The 21,460-nt window shown below is 47.4% G+C and overlaps 12 protein-coding genes across 12 annotated transcripts; 5 read left to right on the top strand and 7 right to left on the bottom strand.

Moving 5' to 3' along the window:
- Positions 1–59: 59 nt before the first annotated feature.
- On the bottom strand, positions 60–2,886 carry E1B28_008549 (uncharacterized protein). The gene is made up of 10 exons (XM_043153366.1): positions 2,694–2,886; positions 2,611–2,628; positions 2,403–2,556; positions 2,194–2,345; positions 1,537–2,142; positions 1,383–1,487; positions 960–1,329; positions 769–904; positions 478–712; positions 60–401 (listed from the first exon to the last, which is right to left on the bottom strand). Exons 1-10 carry the CDS (start codon positions 2,880–2,882, stop codon positions 153–155), a joined length of 2,214 nt encoding a protein of 737 aa, XP_043008650.1. The 5' UTR covers positions 2,883–2,886; the 3' UTR covers positions 60–152.
- Positions 2,887–2,916: 30 nt separating this feature from the next.
- On the top strand, positions 2,917–4,615 carry E1B28_008548 (uncharacterized protein). Its single transcript, XM_043153365.1, has 6 exons — positions 2,917–3,120; positions 3,205–3,263; positions 3,320–3,413; positions 3,467–3,667; positions 3,720–4,336; positions 4,393–4,615. Exons 1-6 carry the CDS (start codon positions 3,047–3,049, stop codon positions 4,401–4,403), a joined length of 1,056 nt encoding a protein of 351 aa, XP_043008649.1. The 5' UTR covers positions 2,917–3,046; the 3' UTR covers positions 4,404–4,615.
- A 338-nt stretch (positions 4,616–4,953) lies between these two features.
- E1B28_008547 (uncharacterized protein) lies at positions 4,954–7,877 on the bottom strand (the record flags this gene model as incomplete). Its single annotated transcript, XM_043153364.1, has 9 exons — positions 4,954–5,219; positions 5,271–5,378; positions 5,438–5,967; positions 6,027–6,146; positions 6,224–6,901; positions 6,973–7,156; positions 7,204–7,349; positions 7,406–7,509; positions 7,575–7,877. 9 exons carry the CDS (start codon positions 7,875–7,877, stop codon positions 4,954–4,956), a joined length of 2,439 nt encoding a protein of 812 aa, XP_043008648.1.
- A 445-nt stretch (positions 7,878–8,322) lies between these two features.
- On the bottom strand, positions 8,323–8,548 carry E1B28_008546 (uncharacterized protein; the record flags this gene model as incomplete). The annotated part of the gene is made up of 2 exons (XM_043153363.1): positions 8,323–8,454; positions 8,510–8,548. 2 exons carry the CDS (start codon positions 8,546–8,548, stop codon positions 8,323–8,325), a joined length of 171 nt encoding a protein of 56 aa, XP_043008647.1.
- A 106-nt stretch (positions 8,549–8,654) lies between these two features.
- E1B28_008545 (uncharacterized protein) lies at positions 8,655–12,230 on the top strand (the record flags this gene model as incomplete). Its single annotated transcript, XM_043153362.1, has 15 exons — positions 8,655–8,729; positions 8,794–8,860; positions 8,909–9,032; positions 9,084–9,396; positions 9,454–9,687; positions 9,745–10,066; positions 10,124–10,224; positions 10,272–10,525; positions 10,579–10,695; positions 10,747–10,830; positions 10,894–11,091; positions 11,147–11,351; positions 11,410–11,734; positions 11,792–11,981; positions 12,053–12,230. The coding sequence occupies 15 exons, from the start codon at positions 8,655–8,657 to the stop codon at positions 12,102–12,104; spliced, it is 2,661 nt and encodes an 886-aa protein (XP_043008646.1). The 3' UTR covers positions 12,105–12,230.
- Positions 12,231–12,404: 174 nt separating this feature from the next.
- E1B28_008544 (uncharacterized protein) lies at positions 12,405–13,703 on the bottom strand (the record flags this gene model as incomplete). Its single annotated transcript, XM_043153361.1, has 2 exons — positions 13,442–13,703; positions 12,405–13,384 (listed from the first exon to the last, which is right to left on the bottom strand). Exons 1-2 carry the CDS (start codon positions 13,665–13,667, stop codon positions 12,405–12,407), a joined length of 1,206 nt encoding a protein of 401 aa, XP_043008645.1. The 5' UTR covers positions 13,668–13,703.
- Positions 13,704–14,033: 330 nt separating this feature from the next.
- E1B28_008543 (uncharacterized protein) lies at positions 14,034–15,203 on the top strand (the record flags this gene model as incomplete). The annotated part of the gene is made up of 2 exons (XM_043153360.1): positions 14,034–14,660; positions 14,721–15,203. The coding sequence occupies 2 exons, from the start codon at positions 14,034–14,036 to the stop codon at positions 15,201–15,203; spliced, it is 1,110 nt and encodes a 369-aa protein (XP_043008644.1).
- A 191-nt stretch (positions 15,204–15,394) lies between these two features.
- E1B28_008542 (uncharacterized protein) lies at positions 15,395–16,266 on the top strand (the record flags this gene model as incomplete). Its single annotated transcript, XM_043153359.1, has 3 exons — positions 15,395–15,646; positions 15,724–15,804; positions 15,871–16,266. 3 exons carry the CDS (start codon positions 15,395–15,397, stop codon positions 16,264–16,266), a joined length of 729 nt encoding a protein of 242 aa, XP_043008643.1.
- A 58-nt stretch (positions 16,267–16,324) lies between these two features.
- Positions 16,325–16,658, bottom strand: E1B28_008541 (uncharacterized protein; the record flags this gene model as incomplete). The annotated part of the gene is made up of 3 exons (XM_043153358.1): positions 16,325–16,405; positions 16,466–16,479; positions 16,532–16,658. The coding sequence occupies 3 exons, from the start codon at positions 16,656–16,658 to the stop codon at positions 16,325–16,327; spliced, it is 222 nt and encodes a 73-aa protein (XP_043008642.1).
- A 321-nt stretch (positions 16,659–16,979) lies between these two features.
- Positions 16,980–17,548, bottom strand: E1B28_008540 (uncharacterized protein; the record flags this gene model as incomplete). Its single annotated transcript, XM_043153357.1, has 4 exons — positions 16,980–17,029; positions 17,082–17,183; positions 17,246–17,346; positions 17,400–17,548. The coding sequence occupies 4 exons, from the start codon at positions 17,546–17,548 to the stop codon at positions 16,980–16,982; spliced, it is 402 nt and encodes a 133-aa protein (XP_043008641.1).
- A 704-nt stretch (positions 17,549–18,252) lies between these two features.
- On the top strand, positions 18,253–19,331 carry E1B28_008539 (uncharacterized protein). The gene is made up of 4 exons (XM_043153356.1): positions 18,253–18,500; positions 18,560–18,667; positions 18,738–18,868; positions 18,923–19,331. Exons 1-4 carry the CDS (start codon positions 18,356–18,358, stop codon positions 19,211–19,213), a joined length of 675 nt encoding a protein of 224 aa, XP_043008640.1. The 5' UTR covers positions 18,253–18,355; the 3' UTR covers positions 19,214–19,331.
- E1B28_008538 (uncharacterized protein) lies at positions 19,332–20,758 on the bottom strand. The gene is made up of 7 exons (XM_043153355.1): positions 20,564–20,758; positions 20,381–20,506; positions 20,216–20,325; positions 20,077–20,165; positions 19,997–20,022; positions 19,818–19,947; positions 19,332–19,756 (listed from the first exon to the last, which is right to left on the bottom strand). The coding sequence occupies exons 1-7, from the start codon at positions 20,731–20,733 to the stop codon at positions 19,430–19,432; spliced, it is 978 nt and encodes a 325-aa protein (XP_043008639.1). The 5' UTR covers positions 20,734–20,758; the 3' UTR covers positions 19,332–19,429.
- Between the last annotated feature and the right edge of the window lie 702 nt (positions 20,759–21,460).

Raw genomic sequence — 21,460 nt, 5'->3', positions numbered from 1 at the left:
TTAATATCGATAACTTTAATCTACTCAAATCTGACTGACTTTCACTTCGTTTAAGACATGCAGTACTGATACTGCAAAATACATTGCTCTGTAATAGACGGCAGTTGTTAACTTGAGCATACAAGATGGGGATAGTCGCGACAGTGCATAGGTCAAGGCAGTCGAGCAAAAGGATTGGAAGAGAGGTCAAACGGCCGAGAAAAATGTGACAGCCAATTTTCCCAATCTACGTCATCCTTGGTCCTTTTCTCAAGTTGCTGTAGCTGAGCTCTGGTCGGTGAATGTGCATGGAGCACGAAAACAAAGTCGCCTTCAACTCCCCGGCGTGACCGGTGAAGCCTGATCTTGTTAAATGGCCATCTGACGTGCACGCCCAAGTCAATATGACCATCTGGTGTTAGCTGTTGTGAGAATGCGAGTCATAGTGAGCTTTTATCAAGGATAAACAAAAGTACAAGGCCGCCTTCAATGACTCACAAGAGTGAACAAAGGCGGGGACAATAATATCTTCTGGGTCTTCCCGCTACTACGTGTGATATACATCTGTAGTGTGTCGTTTGTCGGAAACACAGAACGAATTTTGTTGAAGAACTGATAACCAATTTTGGTCACTTCACTCTCAGAGGCAAGTTGCATCATCCTTTGTATGTCTTTCGCAGAGTAGCACGCTAAGGACAAGCAGGTGCTGCTCTTATGTATTGGCCCTTGTAAACTACCGAAGTGCTCAGAAGACGTAGAAATATTGTGATGAAAGGTGGATGTAATTACCGCTTGAGCTGGTTCCGTCGATTCCAAGTCATGATATTCTGCAACTGATCCTCCTGTAATTTTATCGTGAAATCAACGCTCCCATAAGCCGGACTTGCATGAAACGCAATGACTTTCATTGTTGAGTTGAATCCATCTGCTGTGTCAATGAATACTCCGTAGTCGCCAGCAGATTTTTTAAAAAAACTAACCGATCGCAGGGTAATATATCCGAGGCTGCTTCAGCCCGGGAAGGGCTAGCGAAATGGAATTGGGTAACGGAACACTATGCTGAGTGTCCTGCACGGGAACGACGTCTCCCGACCCTGAATACGCAACAAAGGTAGCTTTTTCAGCAGTCCTCTTCTCGCCTTGCTCGGGTGTGAGAGATGATACTGATACGACGTCAGGAATGAGTTGACAGGATATTGGAGTTCGTGCAGGTTCCATATCCTTCTCTTGAGAAACGTCACGTCTCGACATTTCCTGTGCGGCTGCAACATAGCCTAGTTCCTTGGAGCCTGATTGTGAGATGGCACTCTCTGATATCCCCTCAGTAACAACACCTTCGCTGGGAACGATCTGTCACGGGATCGGTGATAATCACCTCTGCGGTGCGCGACTAGGACACATACCTCAGTTGAAGTAAGCTGAGCGTCAACCTCCATCTCATCATTGGTATCGCACTGAACGTCACTCATATTGACACCTTGATCATTCGGTGGAACACGGTGCGGCTTCTGTGAAGGAACCTGTGAGTAAACAACGCTAAACCATTCAGTAACCAACCTCGTCACGCGTTATATCGATATCTCTGTCTGATTGAGCTATGCTAACGTCGTCCACGTCCATCCTGGTATTTTCGATGACGATCATGCTCGCTGGCTGGAATTGTGGCTTTTGGGAGAGAGCAGTTCCTTCGGCACGCGCGCTAGCTAGGGAGGACTGGACCTCAGAAAATGTAGGGAGATTTTGCTCAGGTGGTGGAGGCTGAACTGTCCTCTCTGCTGATGAATGATTTCTGTCGTCGGAACGTACCGGAGAAATTTCCCGTCGGTCTGTAGCTGCTGAAACGGGATTGGCCTCCATGTATGATTTGACCAATCCATCTTCGACCTTGAGTTTTGAGCGTGGCGAGGTTACGGAAGGAAGCTTATTCGAAGCAGGCTCAGAGGTAAAGCGCGCTTCTGAAAGTAAACGGTCGTTGGTAGTTGCAGGAGATAATTCGTTAGGAATTATTGAGATTCCCAGGTTGAGTGACGTGGAGCAGTTATCCTTTGGTTTTTCCTCATATTGGTAATCTCTCGATGAAGAAGGGACACTCTGAAAAGTTGTTGTTGAGGCGATCGTGTTTGATGCTGAAGAGACAGGATTTGATCTCGGGAATACGGCTGACTTGACAGGAGTTCGTTTCAAGTTCTAAAGGTATGAAGAAATGGAACATACGATTGGTCCTGGATTATGTTTCACCTGTGATTGTACATTCGTCGGTGAAACAGAAGGAGCGGTTTCCTCAGCATCGACATCAATAATCTCCATTTGTGTTGGCGGAGCATGTGCGTCACTCAAAATCGTATTTACCAGGCGTAACGCCCTCTCTGGATTGAAGGTATGAGCGACTAGTAATCCTTCCGATATCGAAATAAGATATGAACCTCGAAGATACGGTTCTTTGAAATGCCTGACATGTTTCAATACGATCTGGAACAGATTAATGTAACAGGGCACCCATGCATGAGCGTGTAGCTGTGCATTAAGAGGTGTTGCTGGATCCAAGCCCAAAGCGATTTTCAACTGGTCGTGAGCAAGCTGACTCGACGATTCAGTCCAGGATTGGAGCGAGATGAAATTCTAATTCCTGACCTGTAACAACTGTACAATCTGAGCGTAGCATACAACCTTTCCATCAGTGACAAAGGACGAGGAAAATTGAACGTATCATTCACCGGTCCTCTCGCTGCATCATAGTATGCGCGATCGTCGTTCAGCCACCGCGCAAGTTTCTCAACAACCGCGGGATACTGGGGAGTTTTCATATTGTTTGACATCTGCTTAAACACGGTAGCATTGCTGGTCATCGCCATAGTAGGAGAGGCAGCTGTTGTCGGAGATTTCTGAGAGCTTGATTGCGGCATAGTGAGGGGTGTTGGACGAAATTGTACTTGTGTCCAAATAGTATAAAATCAAATACAAAACGATCTTTTTTCAGTCTATATTAGCACTGCTTTACCCCGCGTCCTATATTCCTTAAAAGCAGCCCAGTCCCCTCCCCGGAACTGCAGCATCGTGCTCCTTTCCAATGTCCCCACCAGCTGTCTTCGATATGATTGTGGTCGGCTCGGGAGGTGGCCCAGACGAGACTAATTTATCCTCGTACGTTCTTTGCCGCCTTTCCCTCTCCACGTGAACCGTTTGCCATGACTTAATTACGTGCTTACGATGTTTACCTGTTTCTAGATATCTCCTCAAACGCGCTGGGACTTGTTGGGAGGATGGCATTATCGCCGTGGAAGCTGGTTAGTAGAATGCAATTACCGTTCCCAGATTCCTTATTCCGTTAATCTTATCACAGGTTCAGGCCCAGGAGCACTTAGTCGTCTTCTCCTTCAAAATCCCGCTCTTTTCGACGAACCCTGCTCTGCTGCAGATATTTATTCATATGTCAGGTTTGTTGAGAGGACAGACTTGTCGCGCTTACCTGACTGAGCTATATTGGTAGATGCTATTTATTGAGCCATGCTCACCTGGATCACATCAACGGTCTCGTTATATCTGCCGGCTCACTGGGCGGTCCTCGGAAACGTGTTTATGGCATCAAGAAGGTGTTGCAAGATCTCGAGTCTGTATTCTCAGATCGTTTATGGCCCAACCTTGCGTCTTGGGATGAAGAGGATGCCGACTACAAGTTACTCTACTCGACGTTCGTCCAACATCGATCCTCTCTTTACTTCTCTCATCTTATAAGAAACAAGTCTGTACTCAGATGGCAGATACCAACCGATACCCCCTGATGTTTCCGTCCAAACTATGCTACTCAATCATGGTGCCAATGAGTCTGGACCGTACGAATCCGCAGCTTTCTTCATTCGTGATGATCCCTCTGAAAGAGAGTTCATCTTCTTCGGCGACGTAGAACCAGACTCTCTCTCTCCCAAACCCCGGACTAGGGACGTCTGGCGTCTTGCAGCCCCTAAGATCCCAAACAAGTTGTCCACCATCTTCATTGAATGTTCTTGGCCCTCAGAACGTCCTGATGACCTGTTGTTCGGTCACCTCAACCCCCAGCATCTCAAATCCGAACTCAGGGCTTTAGCCACGGAAGTTCATAATCATAAGCATAGCAACAAATCCCGAAAGTCAGCCAAACCTCAGCGAAAACGTCAAAAACGTAATCCGATTTCAGATGCTGAATTGCGAGGAATATTGACCGGCCTTCGCATCTATATCATTCATTGCAAGGATAGACTGGATTCCGTCGGTCCAGATAGCCGCCCAATGCGAGATATCATCCTAGAGCAAGTTAAATCAGAGTTAGATCCTCTCAAGCTTGGAGTTGAGATACTGGCTGCTTTTCCCGGAATGCACATCCGTATGTTGGGGTTTATTCTCTGTCCTTGTTTGACTTCATCTGATCGAGTGTCGCAGGCATCCACTAGCAAGCTCTGAACTGCCCTCTTCGCTTTTCGTCCTGCTTTCACCCGAAGATCTTGATGGATGATTTCGTTAACCCCATATCTTTGTTCGTTAAATTATTTCTCTTAAGATACATAGCTCCTGGACAGATGTTCTCACACCGTCATTACCTGTCACGACTGTATACATAGCGCACTGATGTAGCCATAGCTTTCTCTTTATACTTCAATCCACTGCTTTTAACTTCCATTCAGTGATGTACATAGGGACGCGACCTTCGCTCCCAGAGACTGGCCTCTCCAGTACACTGGATACAATACTCTGAATATCAAGTGCATGTGCCTGCGTGTCATTTCCTTGGTCAAACAATGCAATTAGCTGCATCTTCATTTCGTACTTAGTCGTAGTCATGACCATGTCAAAGAGGATAGGAACATAAAAGAGAGAGAAGCAATAAAAAATGACGAAAAAGAATCCGGTGTGCTAAAAGTGATAAAAACTTTCGTTAAATCTATTAGCAGAATGCTATGCGAGGATAAAGTGAAGAAAAGCGAGACAGCAAACGGACTAGTTTCACGAGGAAGCATATAATTTTACAACACCATCGGCACCCGCGCTTGCCATGAAAGGTAGTGAAGGATGGAATTCCGCGTCCAAAACACCTTCTCGTGCCTTTTCTCGATGTGTTGTAATTTCTTGGACGCATACACGGGAGCCTAGTAGGTCCCAGAATCGAACTGAACAATCATGGCTCCCAGAAACAAGGGAGAATCCGGACGCGTCAATCGAAAGAGATGTTACACCATCCAAGTGGGCTTGCATAGAGTGAGTGCATTGTCCTAGCAAAACTGTTCAAAACAATGTGCTATAACAAGGGAAGCGTTGCTTACCAGTCGTGGTATCGAATATTCTTATAAATTTGTCTTCGTGTGCGGCCACCAACAGGGACATGGTCGGATGTGAAGTTATCCTGTTTATCTGTGTCGCAGGCGTGCCATCTCGAGAGTAACACCGGTCAGCCCAACCTCAACTCGTAAGACCGCAATCCCAGACGCACCATAACTGATATCACTCGCTAGCCGTGAAACTTCCTTGCCAGTTTGGATGTCAAAAACTTTCACGACGGCGTTTTGATATGCCACAGCGACTTTCTTTAGGTCGCTTTTCAGTGCTTCAACAGCGGTGGCTCCGGGTGCATTGTTGTCTTCATGGAGTTCATCCTGACTTGTGTGCTCTAGCCCGTTCCGACCCCATGTTAACCGTAACGAACCGGGTCCTGAGGGCCCTCCAACATCCCATACCTTCACTGCTCCCTCGGCACCGCAACTTATTAGGGTACTCTCGTCTCGGGAAAGTGCCAGATCCCAGACTGCATCCGTATGTCCGATGAGTTCTCCTCGGGACCGAGTTTCGTCGTACGGCGCATAAGTTGTATGAGACGGCGCGGGTAATGCCCATACTCGTATCGAAGAATCTAAGGAGGCGGAGTAGATTAGTCGCCTTGAGGGTGAATGCACTAATCGAGTTATAGCTGCAGAATGGCCTCGAAGAGTTAATTGTGGCTCTATTTCCGTGGTGACTCTGGATCTATTAAGACGTTGATCGGATGAAATTAATGACACATGGCAATATGAAATGGAACCTACGTAGCTGAGGCCAGGCCGGCAACGTCCATTCTCCATATCTTCACGGTACAGTCGTCTCCACCAGTGGCGAGGCAGAGTTCGTTTGGATGGAAAGCAAGCGCTCGGACCGCATCCAGATGACTGAAAAGGGAACCCGAGATGAAAAGTAATAAGTGATCAAAGAAAACTAATGCCGCGAACAAGACTAATCAACTAACTTTCGGAGCGTCCGCTTCGGTTTCCATACCTTGCTGTCTTCACCTTCGCTGACAACAGAGGAATCTTCGTCGTCGACTTCGGGATCTTCATCTTTAACATCGTCGTCATACTCTCTACGCCGGTCCCAACCACCATTAACACCATGGCTTTCGCGGGCAAGCCTAGCTTGTTCTGACGCCTCATGTGAAAGCCTAAGTTTTTCCTTCCATTCACCGGCATCATCCGGGCGGAATATGGCTGTCAGTTGCCGCGACTCCGAATCTTCTTTTTCCTTGTCTGCTGGCAAAGATCCAAAGGTTTGATTGTTCTGAGACGGGACGTTTTGTGGCGATGGTTGGGAGGAGGAGGACGGAGGTAAAGGCGGCTGTTGTTGTGGTTGTTGTGGTTGATTTTGTTGGGGAACCATGCCAGAACCCAGTGGATTGCTTCTCTCCAGAGATTGCATTTGATTACCGCTAGCGGCTGGAGCGGATGAGGGGCCGGGCATGAGATTGATACCATTGAGTAATGAGGTCGACTCCGGAAGAACTTTTCGGGGACGACCATTGTAAGCCATTGGGTCAAATGGAGGGACATTGGGTAAAGATAGTGGTATGGAGGAGTTGTTGAGCAATGGACGGTTCGGTAAAGGATTCATGGCTTGAGGAGAAGTTAGATATTGAATTTCTTGCAAGCACCTAGTAGGTAAAGATTACCACGTGCGAGTTTAATGTAACAGACTCAGATAGCTGTGGACGAGTAGACGCACTGTTTGAGATATTCTCGACTTCGTGCCCGACTCTTGGGATCTCTGCCTGGAGGAGGCTTTCCCAGCCCTGCCATGGTGTTACCGGCAGGGCCATTAGCCCAAGTGAGCCCTGCCCACGAGCCTGGGCGTCCTGCTTGACCAGTTGACGGCGCACCATTCGGCAATCGGTCAGGGAGTGGGGATTCTGTAGACTTAGTGAGTTGCTGGATTTACACGATAAAGAGGACACACCTTCACTCCGCGGTGAACTCCCCCCACTTTCAACTTTGTGTCCTTGTGTTTCATCTTTCTGAACTGATGACGGATTCTGGACTTGAACAGAGGCGAGTTTAGCTGGAGGTACGCTTTGCAGCTGAGGCTGATTGAGCTGCTTGGACCTGAGGACCGGAATCATTCGGACATGACACGCAATAGAAGCATGAAGGTTTCTGACCGTTCCAAACGCAACGCGTACTCCAGCATTTTTATGCGCCGCATAAGATCAAGTTTAACGTTCTCAAAGGAACGTCTTTCACCTTCGAGAAGAGCTATACGAGCCTAGAGATATCGAGTTAAAATACGTGAGCAACGCGTAGCCACGAAAGCAGGTGAAAAGACGGCACCCTCATCTCCGCCCGTTCGATCTCCCATTCATTACGGTCGCGCTCATACCTCCTCCATTCCGTCTGGAGAAAGTGAAGTACGCTGGAGAGGGTATAATCTTGCCCATTTTGGGGAGGCGGTGGAGGAATATTCTGAACTTGCTGGGGATTTTGGGGGTTCTGCTGTGGTTGCTGATTTTGTTGCTGGGGAATATTTTGCTGGAGGCCTTGAAGGTGGCCCAACATTGGGAGCTGAATGGTCGGAGGAAGAGAAATGGTGGCTGGTTGTGGGACGTCTCGTTTGCTTCCCAAGTTGAGCATCATGACACAAACATCTGCAAATCTCCTCCTCACTCTCACACGAGGTACATTATGTATCGGTACATTATCATGTTCTGTTACTTCTGTTCACTCAGTTGTGCCAGTCACGGCCAGTCTACGCTCAACATTGCGCTGTCCATGGTTATAAGCATTTTTTTACAATTTCATTTTCATTGCTCTGGGGAGATACGTGTCCAGCAGGACAAGCGTCATCCAGAACCATCGACAAAGTCTCGGAGTCGCAGTGAAGTGCAACGTTCACTTCTTTCCACCCGACCTGTATCATTTCCATATGAGCTGAGTGGGAGATAAAAGGGGACGAAACCTACTTCTTGATGCCCCCACCGGGTGCTCCACCTAAAGAACAACGATTTGAGTATAATGATTGATGATACGTTTTTAAAAGGTGCACCTTTTGTGGCTTTTAACAGGATGAAAGGTCAGTTTTCTACGCTGAATTGTACTGAGTGCAGAGCGCACCTTTCTCTCGGGCTGCCTTGAGTGCTGCTTCCTCAGCCTTCTTTCTGTCCTTGAAGGCTTTATCGTCCTCGTCCTCGTCTTTCTTCTCCTTCTTTGGAGCCTAGATTATGAATCAGAGGTGCTTCAAGTTCAAGATCTGAAGCACATATCTCCACCTTTAAAGGCTTCAGCTTTCCGCCTTGACGGCCTGACATCGAGAGCAGAGAGAAGACTGGTGGTTTACATAAGCCGGTGTCGAGATGTCCTTGTGAACAACCCTCGAGCATGCTCTCGTTATGGGCCTCCTTTTGTCTTCTCCCCATGGTGTTTTCTTCTCAGACATTCCTTCAAAGAAGTCGTGATCTATGGACGATCGAGCTATCGAATCAGTGGGATGTGAGCTAAGCAGAGTGGCCATCACCACTGGATGTAAAACTCATAGTTTATTTTTTCGATGTAGGTTTTAGGACCCTTTCCCATCCATGCTAGAGAACAGCAGTATCTATCCCCCTCCTTCCCATTGAATCGTATGTGACTGAGAACTCCTGAAATGCGTAATATCCACTTTTGTTTAGTAACAGAAATAATTGACTTCCATGCAAGTTGGCCATCGTCGTACGCTGACAACGGCCAGGTATCTTGGAGTCATGCAGAATCGGACGTTGAAGGGAATCTCGAAGTGTCGTTTCCAAACATCAGGTGCGTTCAACTGTCTCGATTCGAGATAATTATGTTGAGGGTTATCGTTAGGTGGAAGAGCTTGAGAGACACAGAGGGTTGGGCTGCTTTACAACACCATGCCGTGTTACGGTCAACGTTTACGATACAACCTCCATCATCGGTGTCACCGACAATCCCGCCACCTCGTTTACTCGTGCAGCTAATCCAGGGGTCTTATTTCACCATTCTTCCTGAAAATGTCGAGGAAAGGAAAGTTCCGAAATGGTACGCTGGAAATATTTATAATATGGAGAGAGCTCTCCCGCGAGTGGTTGAACTGCCCCTTCCGCCCTCGCTAAATATACCAACAACCTACCACATCTACGTTAGTGGGGACTATGAGGTACATGAAGCCGTCCTCATGTGCATTTTCCAATTTCTGAATCGAGTGTGACCTCAGATTCGGCTGTTTGGTGATCCACGCGTTCAAAACAGCGAAATCCCAGTGCAAAAGATTACTTTGAATATGAGCGTAGAGGATGTCGCCCATGATGTCGTTCATGAAGAAACGCAGGACGTCGTGTGCGATTTCGTGAACGGGTTCGCGTTCGGAGATGCTATGGGCATCGGACTTCGGAGCACCTCTGGGTGGTGGACCGTTCACAGAGTTCAGATTTTGTCCGAATCCAATGACGTGAGCTTTATACTGAACCTCCATCAACTCGTGGTCGGCTCACAGTAGAACATGTAGGGATTCGAGTTGAAGCTCCAGAAACCTACTCGGTTGGCACCATCTCAGACGCGCGTGATTCCACTCAACATATCTCAATCAAAGCCGTTTACTGATGATGCCATATCCTTGGAGCTGACATTGTCTTCGACCAATTCTCAGAGCACTCAAATAAAGCTCCAGATCTTACTTCCAATTAAGCAGCTTCCCCAATGGTCCGTCTCCAATTCCAGCCTCGTCACGGGCACGTACTTCTATGCTTCGCACGTTCCTACATTCTTTGTTGCTAAGTCGCCAAAGTTTGAAAACGGACGTGTTCCCAGACCCGCCGTCCTAGCTTTGCGTTAGTGACTCTGTCCCTGCATCATTCGGGCCATGCTCAAATCTCCTTTTAAACCAGATGGCGCCGGGGTGGATGTCATAACTCAAACCTTTTGGCCTGACGCCTTGCCACAGAAAGACCACAGTTGGATTGTGGTTCCAACTGGAAGGACTTCTTGGGTATGCCCTAATCTACTCACTTACATTGATTAACTCTCGATAAACAGGGCTTGGACTGGCACGGTCCGAGCGCACAAGATGCTTGGGCTTCCGTTGATGCATTGGTGGGAATTCTCAACAATAATTCTGCCTGGCGCCCTTGGAAGCTGGAACCGAATGCTCGAGTGGTGGTGTTGGGGCATTCCAATGGAGGCCAAGGAGCGTGGTATCTGGCCTCCAGATATCCCGATCGTGTTCTTGCAGTTCTTCCTGCAGCCGCTTTTATAAAGTCCCAAGCATACATTCCTTTGACGTTGTCCAGGTACGTGCAGAATCTTACTCTTAAAGCCGAACCATAATTGAGCATTGTCGAAGGTCTGCCCATTACATCGATCCCTCGTTACGGGCTATATTAGAGTCTTCGTTAACGCCGGACGACAACGACCTATTTCTTACCAACCTGGTTGATACACCGGTGTTTGCTATTCATGGGTAGGTGAACACTCTAAGATTCTTGTTAATGCTTCATTCGTCCGTTCGCAGAGGTGACGACGACAACGTACCTGTATGGCACTCGCGTGAGCTCGTGAGCGTTCTCAAGCAATGGAACTCCAATTCTTCGGTAACGTGAGCTCCATTAGTTATAATTTCCTTCGAAGGTTGTTGGGAATGACCTCTTGTCAACGCTAGTTTCAAGGAGGATCCGGGACAGCTACATTTCTACCCGACAGTATTCGACAATGAACAAACACAAGCCTTCTTGGATCAAGTTCTCGCGACATTTTCTCCACACCCAGCAAGTAAATCGTTTACGTTGACGGTTGCGCTGCCCTCGGATAGTGGTACGTTACACGGCTGGCGGGTCGACCGCCTGAGTGTTCCGGGGAGGTTAGTCTTCTGCGGGCGTTTTGAAACTTCGAGTTCATGGCACGTACTTCTTTAGATTAGGAAGGCTGAATGTCGAACTGGACGAGGAGAAGGTACGAGTCGTATCCTCCAATGTCAAGGCTTTTTCTGTCGACACAAGCGTATTCGCTGTCCGGCCTGGCTCTTTATGGATTGACAACTCCCACCTGCCTCTTCCTGACGTAACCGCGCAAGCGCGAGGGGTGATTTCGTTTATATCTGTCGATCACAAAGTATGGAAGGTGCGTTGAAATCAGCGTAGCCTTAATGTATGCAACTTCACGGAACCCCCCACATTAGGTCAACTCCAAGCCGAATACATTACAGCGATCAGGTCGAGTACAAACAATATTGTCTTCCGACCACGCCCCACTCGTTTTCGTTGTTCCTCACTCCGATAACGAGAGGGAATTATCAGTTGCACTGAGGACTGTTCATGACCTACATATCTATCACCGGCTTGACGCTGAAATTTTGCGAGATACAGAAGTGGCGCCTAACATTGGATTTGGGAACCTAGTTGTTATAGGAAACCGTGCTGCTGCTACCCTAAGAGCTACGTTTTCCCAGGAAGAAGGATTTTCGATGAAACCGGCTCCAGGGAGTTTGGAAGGGCCAGGTCTTGGTACGTGGGCATTAGGTTTCAGAATGTCTGCCGTGTCTAAGTACAACTCTACTATAGGTCTCGTCTTCTTGCACCCTCATCCTACAAATAAGGATGGCAAGATGCTACTTATGCAATCGACGGATGATAGCGGCCTCGAAAGAGCCGCACGACTGTTTCCCATTCGGACTGGCGTCGCTGTTCCAGATTGGGTCATTGTGGGTCCCGAGGCGGACAAGATCGGTGCTGCTGGCGTCGTGAGCGCCGGGTAAGTCATTGAATGTTTGGATATTTCTCCCCCGTCAACTCTGACTTCGATGGTCATTCTATCTACTCCAGTGTATGGGACAGTGATTGGGATTGGAATCCTGTGATGTCCTGGGTGCACTGATAGCGATGAGGAAAAGGAGGTATTCTTTATTGTTTCATCTATGTCTAAGCATTCAGTGTTCTGAGTTGAACGATGTTATCCATGTAAACACAAGATTTGCCTGTATGAAAGCGAATGAACAGGAAATTGATCCTCTCCTGTGTCAGATTGTAGAGGACCAACTTCTAATATCAATGCTTCGAGTTACCTCCTGCGATTCCCCGTGTGGTAAAATGTATATACCCTTTCGGCCTGTCGTTAGAAAGCAGTAGTACAAGTGTACATATAATGGTCAATTTGTCCAGATCCTAATACTCCTATTCAACACTGCTCCTCTATCCAGAACCTCAAGCCCTTCACAAGGGCTTTCGCAGCCACTTCCAGAGGCTCATCTTTCCTTCTGGGGACTTCAACAACCATTCGCCTCCTTGTAGTATACATATTATGCGACATGCTCAATGAGCCCCACGTACTACCTTGATGTACAGAACTCGAATCATCTTGAGATGGTGCGTACATCAAAGCGACCGTCCGTGGAGTGAGTGAAACCGATAAATCTGAAAATGGTATAGGCCTGACCGGACGTCTTTTGGGCGACATCGGTGGGGGAGAAGGAGAGGTAGATCCAAGAGCTTTCCCTTTAGCCTTCATGAAGACGCTGAAAATCGATTTTGAACTCTTCATTTGCGGTAATCGAGGGAGACTAGAAGTGGAACTCGCGTTGGAATTTCGTCCGTAGAAAGAGGAGGAACGGGGGGCAGAGGGTATTGAGAAAACGTAAGGGCTGTTGAAATCCTCGTTGTTCTTCGGGTTGACAGGGGATTGTGATGAAGGTGGTTCGTGCAACGTGGCTTCGCTGGCAAGCGAGAGAAGGGATTCGGAACGTCGGAGGGTGCTAGTGGATGGAACAATATTGTGAGACGCGGTGTCCTTATTGACGGTGTCGTCGGGTAAAGAGATAAAGTTACGACGGATTCCCTCAAGTGCAACAAGGTCTTCAAGTCTGCTGCGGGGCTGTAAAAGCACAAAGAGATCTTTGTATGCTTCGTGTCGTGGATTATGAAGGGAAGTAGAGTCGAGAAGTAAATCTTCGTGTGTTAGAAGGGCAATAAAGAGATCCAATGTGCGCAGCTCCCGATGCGATGGAATGAGTGAGGGCCTCGTGCCGTCGCTAGCGTTGCCACCGCTCAATGTACCATCGGAAGAGGTCGAGGAGGAAGGAAATGGATCAGAAGAGTAGGGCGCTCGGATTAGGGAGTTATAAGCTGGTAAATAGGTCGACCGCAAGATATGCATGCACGCTGTGTGAAGTACATATTAAATTCCGAGACTCCCTGTCGGTTACACTGGCCACGTACCAATATATAGCGAACTATTCACTAATCTAAGAGAGGACTGGAGCCAGTAAAGAGTTTCCCGTTGTCGTACGAGCTTTTTGTCGCCATAGACCGGGCAGTCTGACTGAGGGAAGACTGAGTAAACGATTTGGAGTAGAATGCTGTGCGGCAAAGACGAGAATGTAGGAGACCGCGGACGAGTTGGAGGATCGTACGGAGGAGGAGGAATTTTTTCTTCAATAATCATTGCTTCTGGTTGAAAAGTGGTTTGTACCGGTTATGTATCAAACTCTTGAGTGTCCGCAGTCCGCAGCCGCGCTGCGACGGTAATCATCGGTCCGATCAAGGGCTTCAACGACTGACTATCACTTTACATAAAGTACCACTCGTACATCAACTTGAAAATCGAAGGACCTCTCCTCCTTTTAAGACTCTCTTAGTGGTCGAGGACCACTGACACCGACCGTAGAGAATCCTGCAAAGAATTGCCGACCATCTCCCACAGTGAAAGCGGAACACTCACTAAAACATTGGATGAGTGTGCATGTGTCGAGTTCAAAACCAATAAAAAGAGACAATAATGTAGCGGGTTAGCTCTTCTTCTCTCCCTCCCATGTTCCTACAACGCGCGTTATGTCGCCTTTTCAAACTTGTGGTTTACATCATTGCGATCTGGTTAATAGTCGCAGTATTATACCTTGCAACTCCTTCACCGCTTCCCAACGAATCCTCGATTATCACCTCTCTCAATAATGGTAAGACGGTTACTAGAGTGTTCGATTTGCGGAAGTTTTTCCCGCACAGCGACTATACACCCTCTGTTCGGCAGTCTCGTCAGCACGACCGCTGGTCGTTCATCATGCAGTTCCAGTTTCTTCACGATCCTACAACCAGATCACAGATGCTGATGTTTGGTGGCGGTTACGATCCCCTCGACAAAATTAATGCTATCCTCGAAGGTCCAACGTCGAAGCCGACAATCCAAATCCCATACCACAACATATCTCTAGATGAACTCGATAACAAAACGGAGACAAATATATCCCCTGCAATCGAGATAGAAATTGCAGTGGGAGACATGGATGGCTTAGTTCCTCCATATGTTGCCAACGCAGATGCAACCTTACTTTACTGGTGGACTACCCACGAAGCGAACACGATGTCATTCCGTATTCGTACAGTGCCAGAACAGAAGATAGTCGAGATATGGCCTGATTCGTATTTCTGGTATGACAACGAGGTGAGTGCCTACTAGCAGTAACTCCCGCTGTTCAATCTCTGTTTCTCTTATTTTCGATAGAAAAAATATCCAACGCCTCCTTCGTTAAAGCCACTCATTACCATGGAATTTAACGGTGACGCTGGAAGCCCTCCTAAATTTACTTTCCCCCCTCCGCCAACTTCATCTTCCCCGTCAATACTATACCCTATCCGTCTAGGACTCCTACTCTTCCTCCTTCCGCTAGGCGCAATCGGGTTTCTGCTTTTCGTAACATTCTCTGGGATCTTCCATGGTCTTTTTATTTTACTCACCAGAATCGCTGCTTTTGGTGGCCTTTGCATTACCGTCTATGGAGTTTATTGGTGGATCAAGCACGAACGGCCTCGAATGTCGGTTTCTCTGACTGATGTTCGGGACGTCTTGGACACCACGCTAGACAACGTTCGGATGAGGAGTGAAGCAGCAACCAGAGAGCCGACTCAGGTGGTCGACCTGGAGGCTCAGAACGCTACTGTCAGTGTGGAGACGGTAATTGAGAAGGAGGGAAAAGATCAAACATAAGTTGCTTTTTGGTTATTAACACAAAGGACTCGCACTCATTTGTGTATGCATATGTAAAAGTCACGTATACGTATATGTTTGTCTGGGGACCGTAGATGATGATCAGGATAGTTACTATCAGTAAGTTGAGAGCCGCGCCTTTGTACCTTCGACCATCATCCCGTTCGCCATATCCTCGCCTTCCTCCCTGAATGGCAGACACGTCCAAGGAAAATTCTCTTGGTCTAGAGTTCAATAATCTTTCGATAAAAGACGAGTCAGCCCATCCTCCAGAATCCGGCTCTACGTCTCCAGCCACAGAAACTGCAGCTGTTCAAGAGGGTCAATCGCCCTCAACTGATGAGCCCGTTTCACCAAACGCCCCAAAAGATGCGAAAGAGTCTAAAGAAAAGAAGAGACCATATGTAAATCCTGACCGCTTCAAGACTGGCGGAAATCAACGAGTAGGTAGAACACTTGCGTTGTCAAGCATTGGATACTCATTTGAGTTTCCTCCCCCCTCCTCAACCCTTAATTTTAGGACAAACTTAGCGAAGAAGAGCTTGTAGAACGAATGGAACGTATGAGGCAACAAAATGAGAAGATTAAACAACGGAGATTGGTGAATACGGTCCTTATGTTGTGAGATGCATCTGACTGACTATGTAACTCTTTTTTTTTTCGTTAGGATGTGCAAGCAGATGAGGACGCTTTCCATAAATCGCAGCAGGAGGAGAAATCAAGGCAGCTGTACAACCGCAAAGTACAGGACAATGTCGATCGAACACGTGAACAAAACGCGAAAAGGAAAATGGAGAAAGTGCAAAGCAGAGAGTGGGATTCAGGTAAACCTAGTCCGGATTGGAAGGGAAAGAAGGTTGAGGGTGCGGATAACGAGGAACCACAACAACGGGATTCTGGAGGATGGTCAAGGGGCGGTCGTGGGGGAAGGGGACGAGGTGCTGTTGGACGAGGTGCTGGACGAAAGCGAGAACCTGGCACAGAGACCGCGAAGCTTACTGAAATTACAACGGAAACAACGACGCCGACTCCCCAAGCAGCAGGGACTGAAACCAAGGAATAGAACGCGTTCGTCGATTGCAACCCACAAATTGTAAAATACATGCTTGCCACACTTATTGTTATTTCTTGGAACTAACCAACTTTTGTCCCAATGCAAAACCAGCAGCAAAATGTTGCAACCGCGCGTCCAGCACGAATCCCTGTTGTCAAGTAGGTATGCTTGTCAGAGAGATTCCAGATGTTAACTATGAAGGATTTACCTTCTTGTCGTACTCTATGGAAACTTGTGCGTCAGAAATCGCAAGACCAGGAGCATTCAGACATACCTTTTAATTCGTCGTACAGCTTGTTCAGCTCTACTACCTTTCGGACTATAGATTCTCCTTGCTCTAGTTTCTGTTCCGGAAGTTCCAACTTGTCGTCGAGAGTGACGTTCAAAACGACCAATTTCATGTTCGCGTTGGTCATACCTAAAAGTAATAGCTCAGTGACGTTTTCTATCAGTAAGAGCTACAACTTGCCGGGATCGGATACGACCACGGGGGAAGATTCCACGACTGAATCAGCCTTAAGTCCCTGTAGCAATAGAGTCAGTCCGGGATTTCGTATCGTTTGTAGGTGAAAGCGCATCGCAAAGCTATGGCTCCTTCGCTTCTACATATGATGCTGAGCATGCCATGCCAGAACAAACTTACAGTTTCTTCTTCTAGCTCTCTTATAGCGGCGGTCTCTGGTGTCTCGCCTTCGTCGATAAGCCCTATGAATGGCTTGGCATCAGGGGCTACAACGAAACCATGGAGAGGAAAATGGACCTGCAGGAAGCTCTGCGCAAGTGTTAGATGTCGTTGCAGCTCTTTCTATGGAACCAATTCTGACCTATGATGACCTTGTCAATCGGTGGTCTATATTGCTCTATGACAACTGTGGATGGAGGAAAGCTGTTCGTTTTCGATCTGATCACTGCAAAAATGGCGACAGCTAGAACGTACACAACATAACTTCAATGCCATTAATGGAGTTGTAGTACGGCAGGAACATACCGTCGATACCCGCAGACTTCCTCGTTTTCCGTTGTGCGCATTCCCAGAGGCGTTCACGTCCTTCTCCGTCGATCCACGTGAGTTTTTTCAGGGTAATCCATCTGCACTGTGCGGTCAGAATTCGGGCATGTCATTGCGAGGATCTAAAAAGAACTTTGCATCTCGGGGTGATAGATCAATCGAGGAAATGATCTTGGGGTTGTTGCTCATGGCCGTTGGATTCGGTATGACGCGCGGATTGCTGGTGGTTGAGAAGTACCGAAAAGAGGGTCTTGTGAGTGGTCTTGAACGAAGCATGATCATGACCCTGTCATCTTATCTCGGATATTATCGGACTCATGAGATTGGTTGTGCATAACTACGTTCTTCAAACCGTTACAGAAGGAATAAGATCATGAACGGAACAATCCAGAAAGTCCATGATCCTTTTTTTCTTACACAAAAAAGCAGCCCTTTAGCCACCTCAAGCAAGGACGGTTCGGAGTTGGCATACCTTTCGCTCCACGGCCCGTCTGTCGATCTTCGCATCCCTGGATCATTCGCAGTCGCCTCCAAAAGCGTGCTTTTGGGAAGGATGACGCATCTCAAAACCAACGACGGGCTTCGGCGGTCTACGATCTCATGGCAAAGTAATCTTTATCCGTTCCATGTTTGGGAGTCCTTGACCATTACATCACTCGAAAGCCTGGATATGAGTTTACGTGTAGTGTGCGTGGACGCAGGGGGGGAATAGTGAAATGAGCGGTTGACAGAGGTAGTAAGTGGTCTGCCACGGTGAGGTTGAGCATTCCAGCGCGAATCTTCAGCAAGAAGTTCTTCTAAAAGGAGTCTGAGTGATGAACAAGAATTCCACCGCTTTACGAGTGATTTCTTTCGAAGTCGAGCTTGGTGCGAGGGTCTTCATAAGATACGGTCTTTTGATTTTGGCGTCTCGAAGAGCATAAGGGGAGAGAGAGAATGCTCGGCGAACAGAAAACGAAGGTATATATTGATCATTTCGATATGGAGAGACACCGTGACAAAATCAGGCGTAACGGAGAATGTTAATGAGGGATCTGCTGACTTGTAACTGTCGATAGCTGCCCGATCATCTTCCTCTCCACCACCATCATGCCCGCCAAAAAAAACCGCGATAAGAAGGCTGCCGCAGCCACAGCACCCGCAAACGAACCCGACCCATCCGCTCCTTCTGAGGCCACGGAAACCCAACCAGCTGAAGAACCTCGTCCTCCAGTTCAAGTCCTGTATTGCGCAGGTCGGATTTACTTCCATCTCAGACTACGTTTCGAGAAACTCAGAGATCCTACGACGTAGTCTGCACTTTTCCACCCGAATATTGCGAGTTTGGGTCCAGCTTCACTCGATGTAAAGCATGGCTACAAGAAAACCATTCAGATCTTTTCGACAAGTTTTACTCTGAAGGTGTAAAATAATTTTCGAAAAAAAAAGAGATACAAAACAAAAAAAAACTGACCGATTTCAATCTCGTCAGAGGCATTGCAAAACAAACTTGGCACACTCAGCGTGGAGGCGCAGTCAAGATTAGAGAAAGATACTGCAAAGAAGGAGGCCAAGGCCGTGGCGAAAGCGGATGCTGCATTAAAGAAGAAGATGTCATCGACGGTGGGTATCCTCAATTCCTCCATGAACCATATCTCCATGTTTTCACCTTATTAGGTCACAATAAAACGGATAGAGCGCAACAAGCGGAAACACGTCACTTCTATCCATGGATTAGAGGCGTTCGACATAGATTTGAAAAAGGCCGCTAAACAGTTCGCATCCAAATTTGCCACAGGTGCTTCCGTGACGAAGAATCCCCAAGGACAGGACGAAATCGTTATACAGGGGGATGTATGCGATGAGGTCCTGGAGATGATCGAAGAAGGTGCCGGAATGTTGAAAGGAATACCCTCGGATAATGTGGAAATAAAGGAAGACAAGAAGAAGAAAACCACCGACGACTGACCACGAACATTGAAATCTGTATATCTCATGTTGCACCAAGTATTCAAGATATCAATATCAGTATATGACTTAGGTTGCACGAACAATGCAGAATTAACCTATGAATTCTCGAAACAGGCGGCTGACAGCCTGTTTGTGTTGAGAGATAAGGATCATCATATTCTACCGCTCACTCATCAAAACAGATATTCGGAGGTTCCATTCAATTGTGTCTACTCAAGGCACACCTACCTTCGCCCTCCCCTCTATGAAAACCCTTTCCAACGTCTCGTTGAACCGCCTAGGATGCTGATAATGTATGGCGTGGCCGGTCGTCTCCCACTGAATAAACTCTGCCTCCGGCATTTGGCTCTTGAGGTAGATACTGTTGCGTGGCTCTACCAGGTTGTCCTCGTCGCCCGTAATAATCAGAACCTTGGGAATTGACGAAGAAATCTTCCTTAGTCGGTCATCGGAGACATAGTGAGTCATTCCCGCAGACATTTGCGAGAATGTTCCGATTATGGTTTGAGGCCGAGTCAGCTCAATTCGTTTCCGATAATGCTGAAACCAAGATTGAGCGTGAGAGGCGAGGAATGACTACAAGGCCGTTTGAAGAACATACCATTGCTTGGAATTCACGATTTGTACGTCTCTCTGGATCGTCTTCCGCTATCTCATCTAACCACGAGCTCGGATAGAGCATGTCAAAAAGAAGTGGTAATTTCGCCTCTATGTCGTTCGTAAATGTCAGCCTGTTGTGCGATGAGAAACAGTCCAAAAACAACGAGACAAACGATGTACTTCGTTAATAAGAAGAAGCCTTTCCACTGAAACGTCCAAAAAAATGAATGATTGCTGAAAGGTAGTAAGTGTGTTCATACCGGAGGCAAATTTGACCATGGACGGCCACCTCGTGTGGTGACAGCAAGGGTTAGAGAAGCAATCCGTTCAGGTATCCGTGTCGCAAGTTCTGAATGAAGATTGATTGAATGGGAGCAACCAGAAGAAATGCGGGCTTACCCTGAGAAATCATACCACCCAACGACACACCAATGACATGTACACTGCGTTCTCCGGTCCAACCAACGGAGTCGAGTAGACAGATGACATCCTCGGCCATACCGCTAGTTCTGCAGGCAAACCTTGAACAGTGGGATTGGAATTGACATCGACGACAACACATACGTGTAAGGTCCTTTCGGTGTACCGCTGTTACCCACACCTCTGTTGTCGAATGCGAGAACTGTATAGCCCGGTAACTTCGAAAAGTGTTCGACTTGAAGAAACCAAGAAAACGAAGAACTGTTCAACCTGAAGCGAAGGACCGTTAAGGTTCGCTTTCGCACTGGCATTTGAGTGTGGACATACCCCATGATGAGAGCAATCTTTTCAGGACCGGACCCGTGAATTTCATAGTACAAAGAATGACTTTGCAACGGATTCTCGCCCTGTTCTCGAATGGTTGTCACTGGACACAGACCTTTGGTTGTACAAGTGGCTGGGTTGAAGATCGTCGGTAAGTTATATTCGTCTAGCATTTGGAGAAAGGCGAGGAGTTTGTCCAGACAGCACAGCTTCTGAGGACTATATATACGACAACAGTTGCTCACTTAATTCCAACTAGAGCCTCTAAGGGGGATCGCAAAAATTTACCGTCGGTGTACATTGTCACAGCATATCTTTTGCTACTATATCTACTCTACCGTTCCTTGAATAAGCCGTGCTCTGCTGTTCTCGAGATTGCCATGAAGCTCACTCGAGGACTTTAGATAACAAAGGAGGTAGATTTACTGACCGTCATTGTTAAGGAAATTGTACCAGAGAATGGCGTCCTCATTAATTCCTGCGAGCACAGCACAGCACCCGCTCCCTAGACACTTAAATGAGTAGATGTGAAGAAGGTAACACAGAAGAAAACTCACCAATACTGGAATATTTCATTCGGCAAATGGAAATTACCACGAAGGTAAGAAAAACCCAAAAATTCAACCAACCACTTGAAACATTTCCCCGCACACCGAGCATTCAAGTATATGTTTAGCCAACGTCATCTCCCACACCATTCTCAAAGCTGGGAAAGCTTCCCCTGCTGAAGGCACCATTGACTGCCGATGCCTCGACTTCTTTCCTCCAAACCGGCGACTGCTCCCGGCCAAGACCAGGAGATCCTATCGCCGACTACGCTCCACACACCGTACTTCAATCATACCGTAGAGTGACCTGCTCCCTGGGAGCTAGCAACAGACAAATGAAGCCTTCGAGAAC

The sequence above is a fragment of the Marasmius oreades genome, chromosome 5, assembly GCF_018924745.1.
Source record: "Marasmius oreades isolate 03SP1 chromosome 5, whole genome shotgun sequence".
Taxonomy (NCBI): Eukaryota; Fungi; Basidiomycota; class Agaricomycetes; order Agaricales; family Marasmiaceae; genus Marasmius; species Marasmius oreades.
Note: the sequence above shows the minus strand (reverse complement) of the source record. Positions and strands in the feature narration are given on the sequence as shown.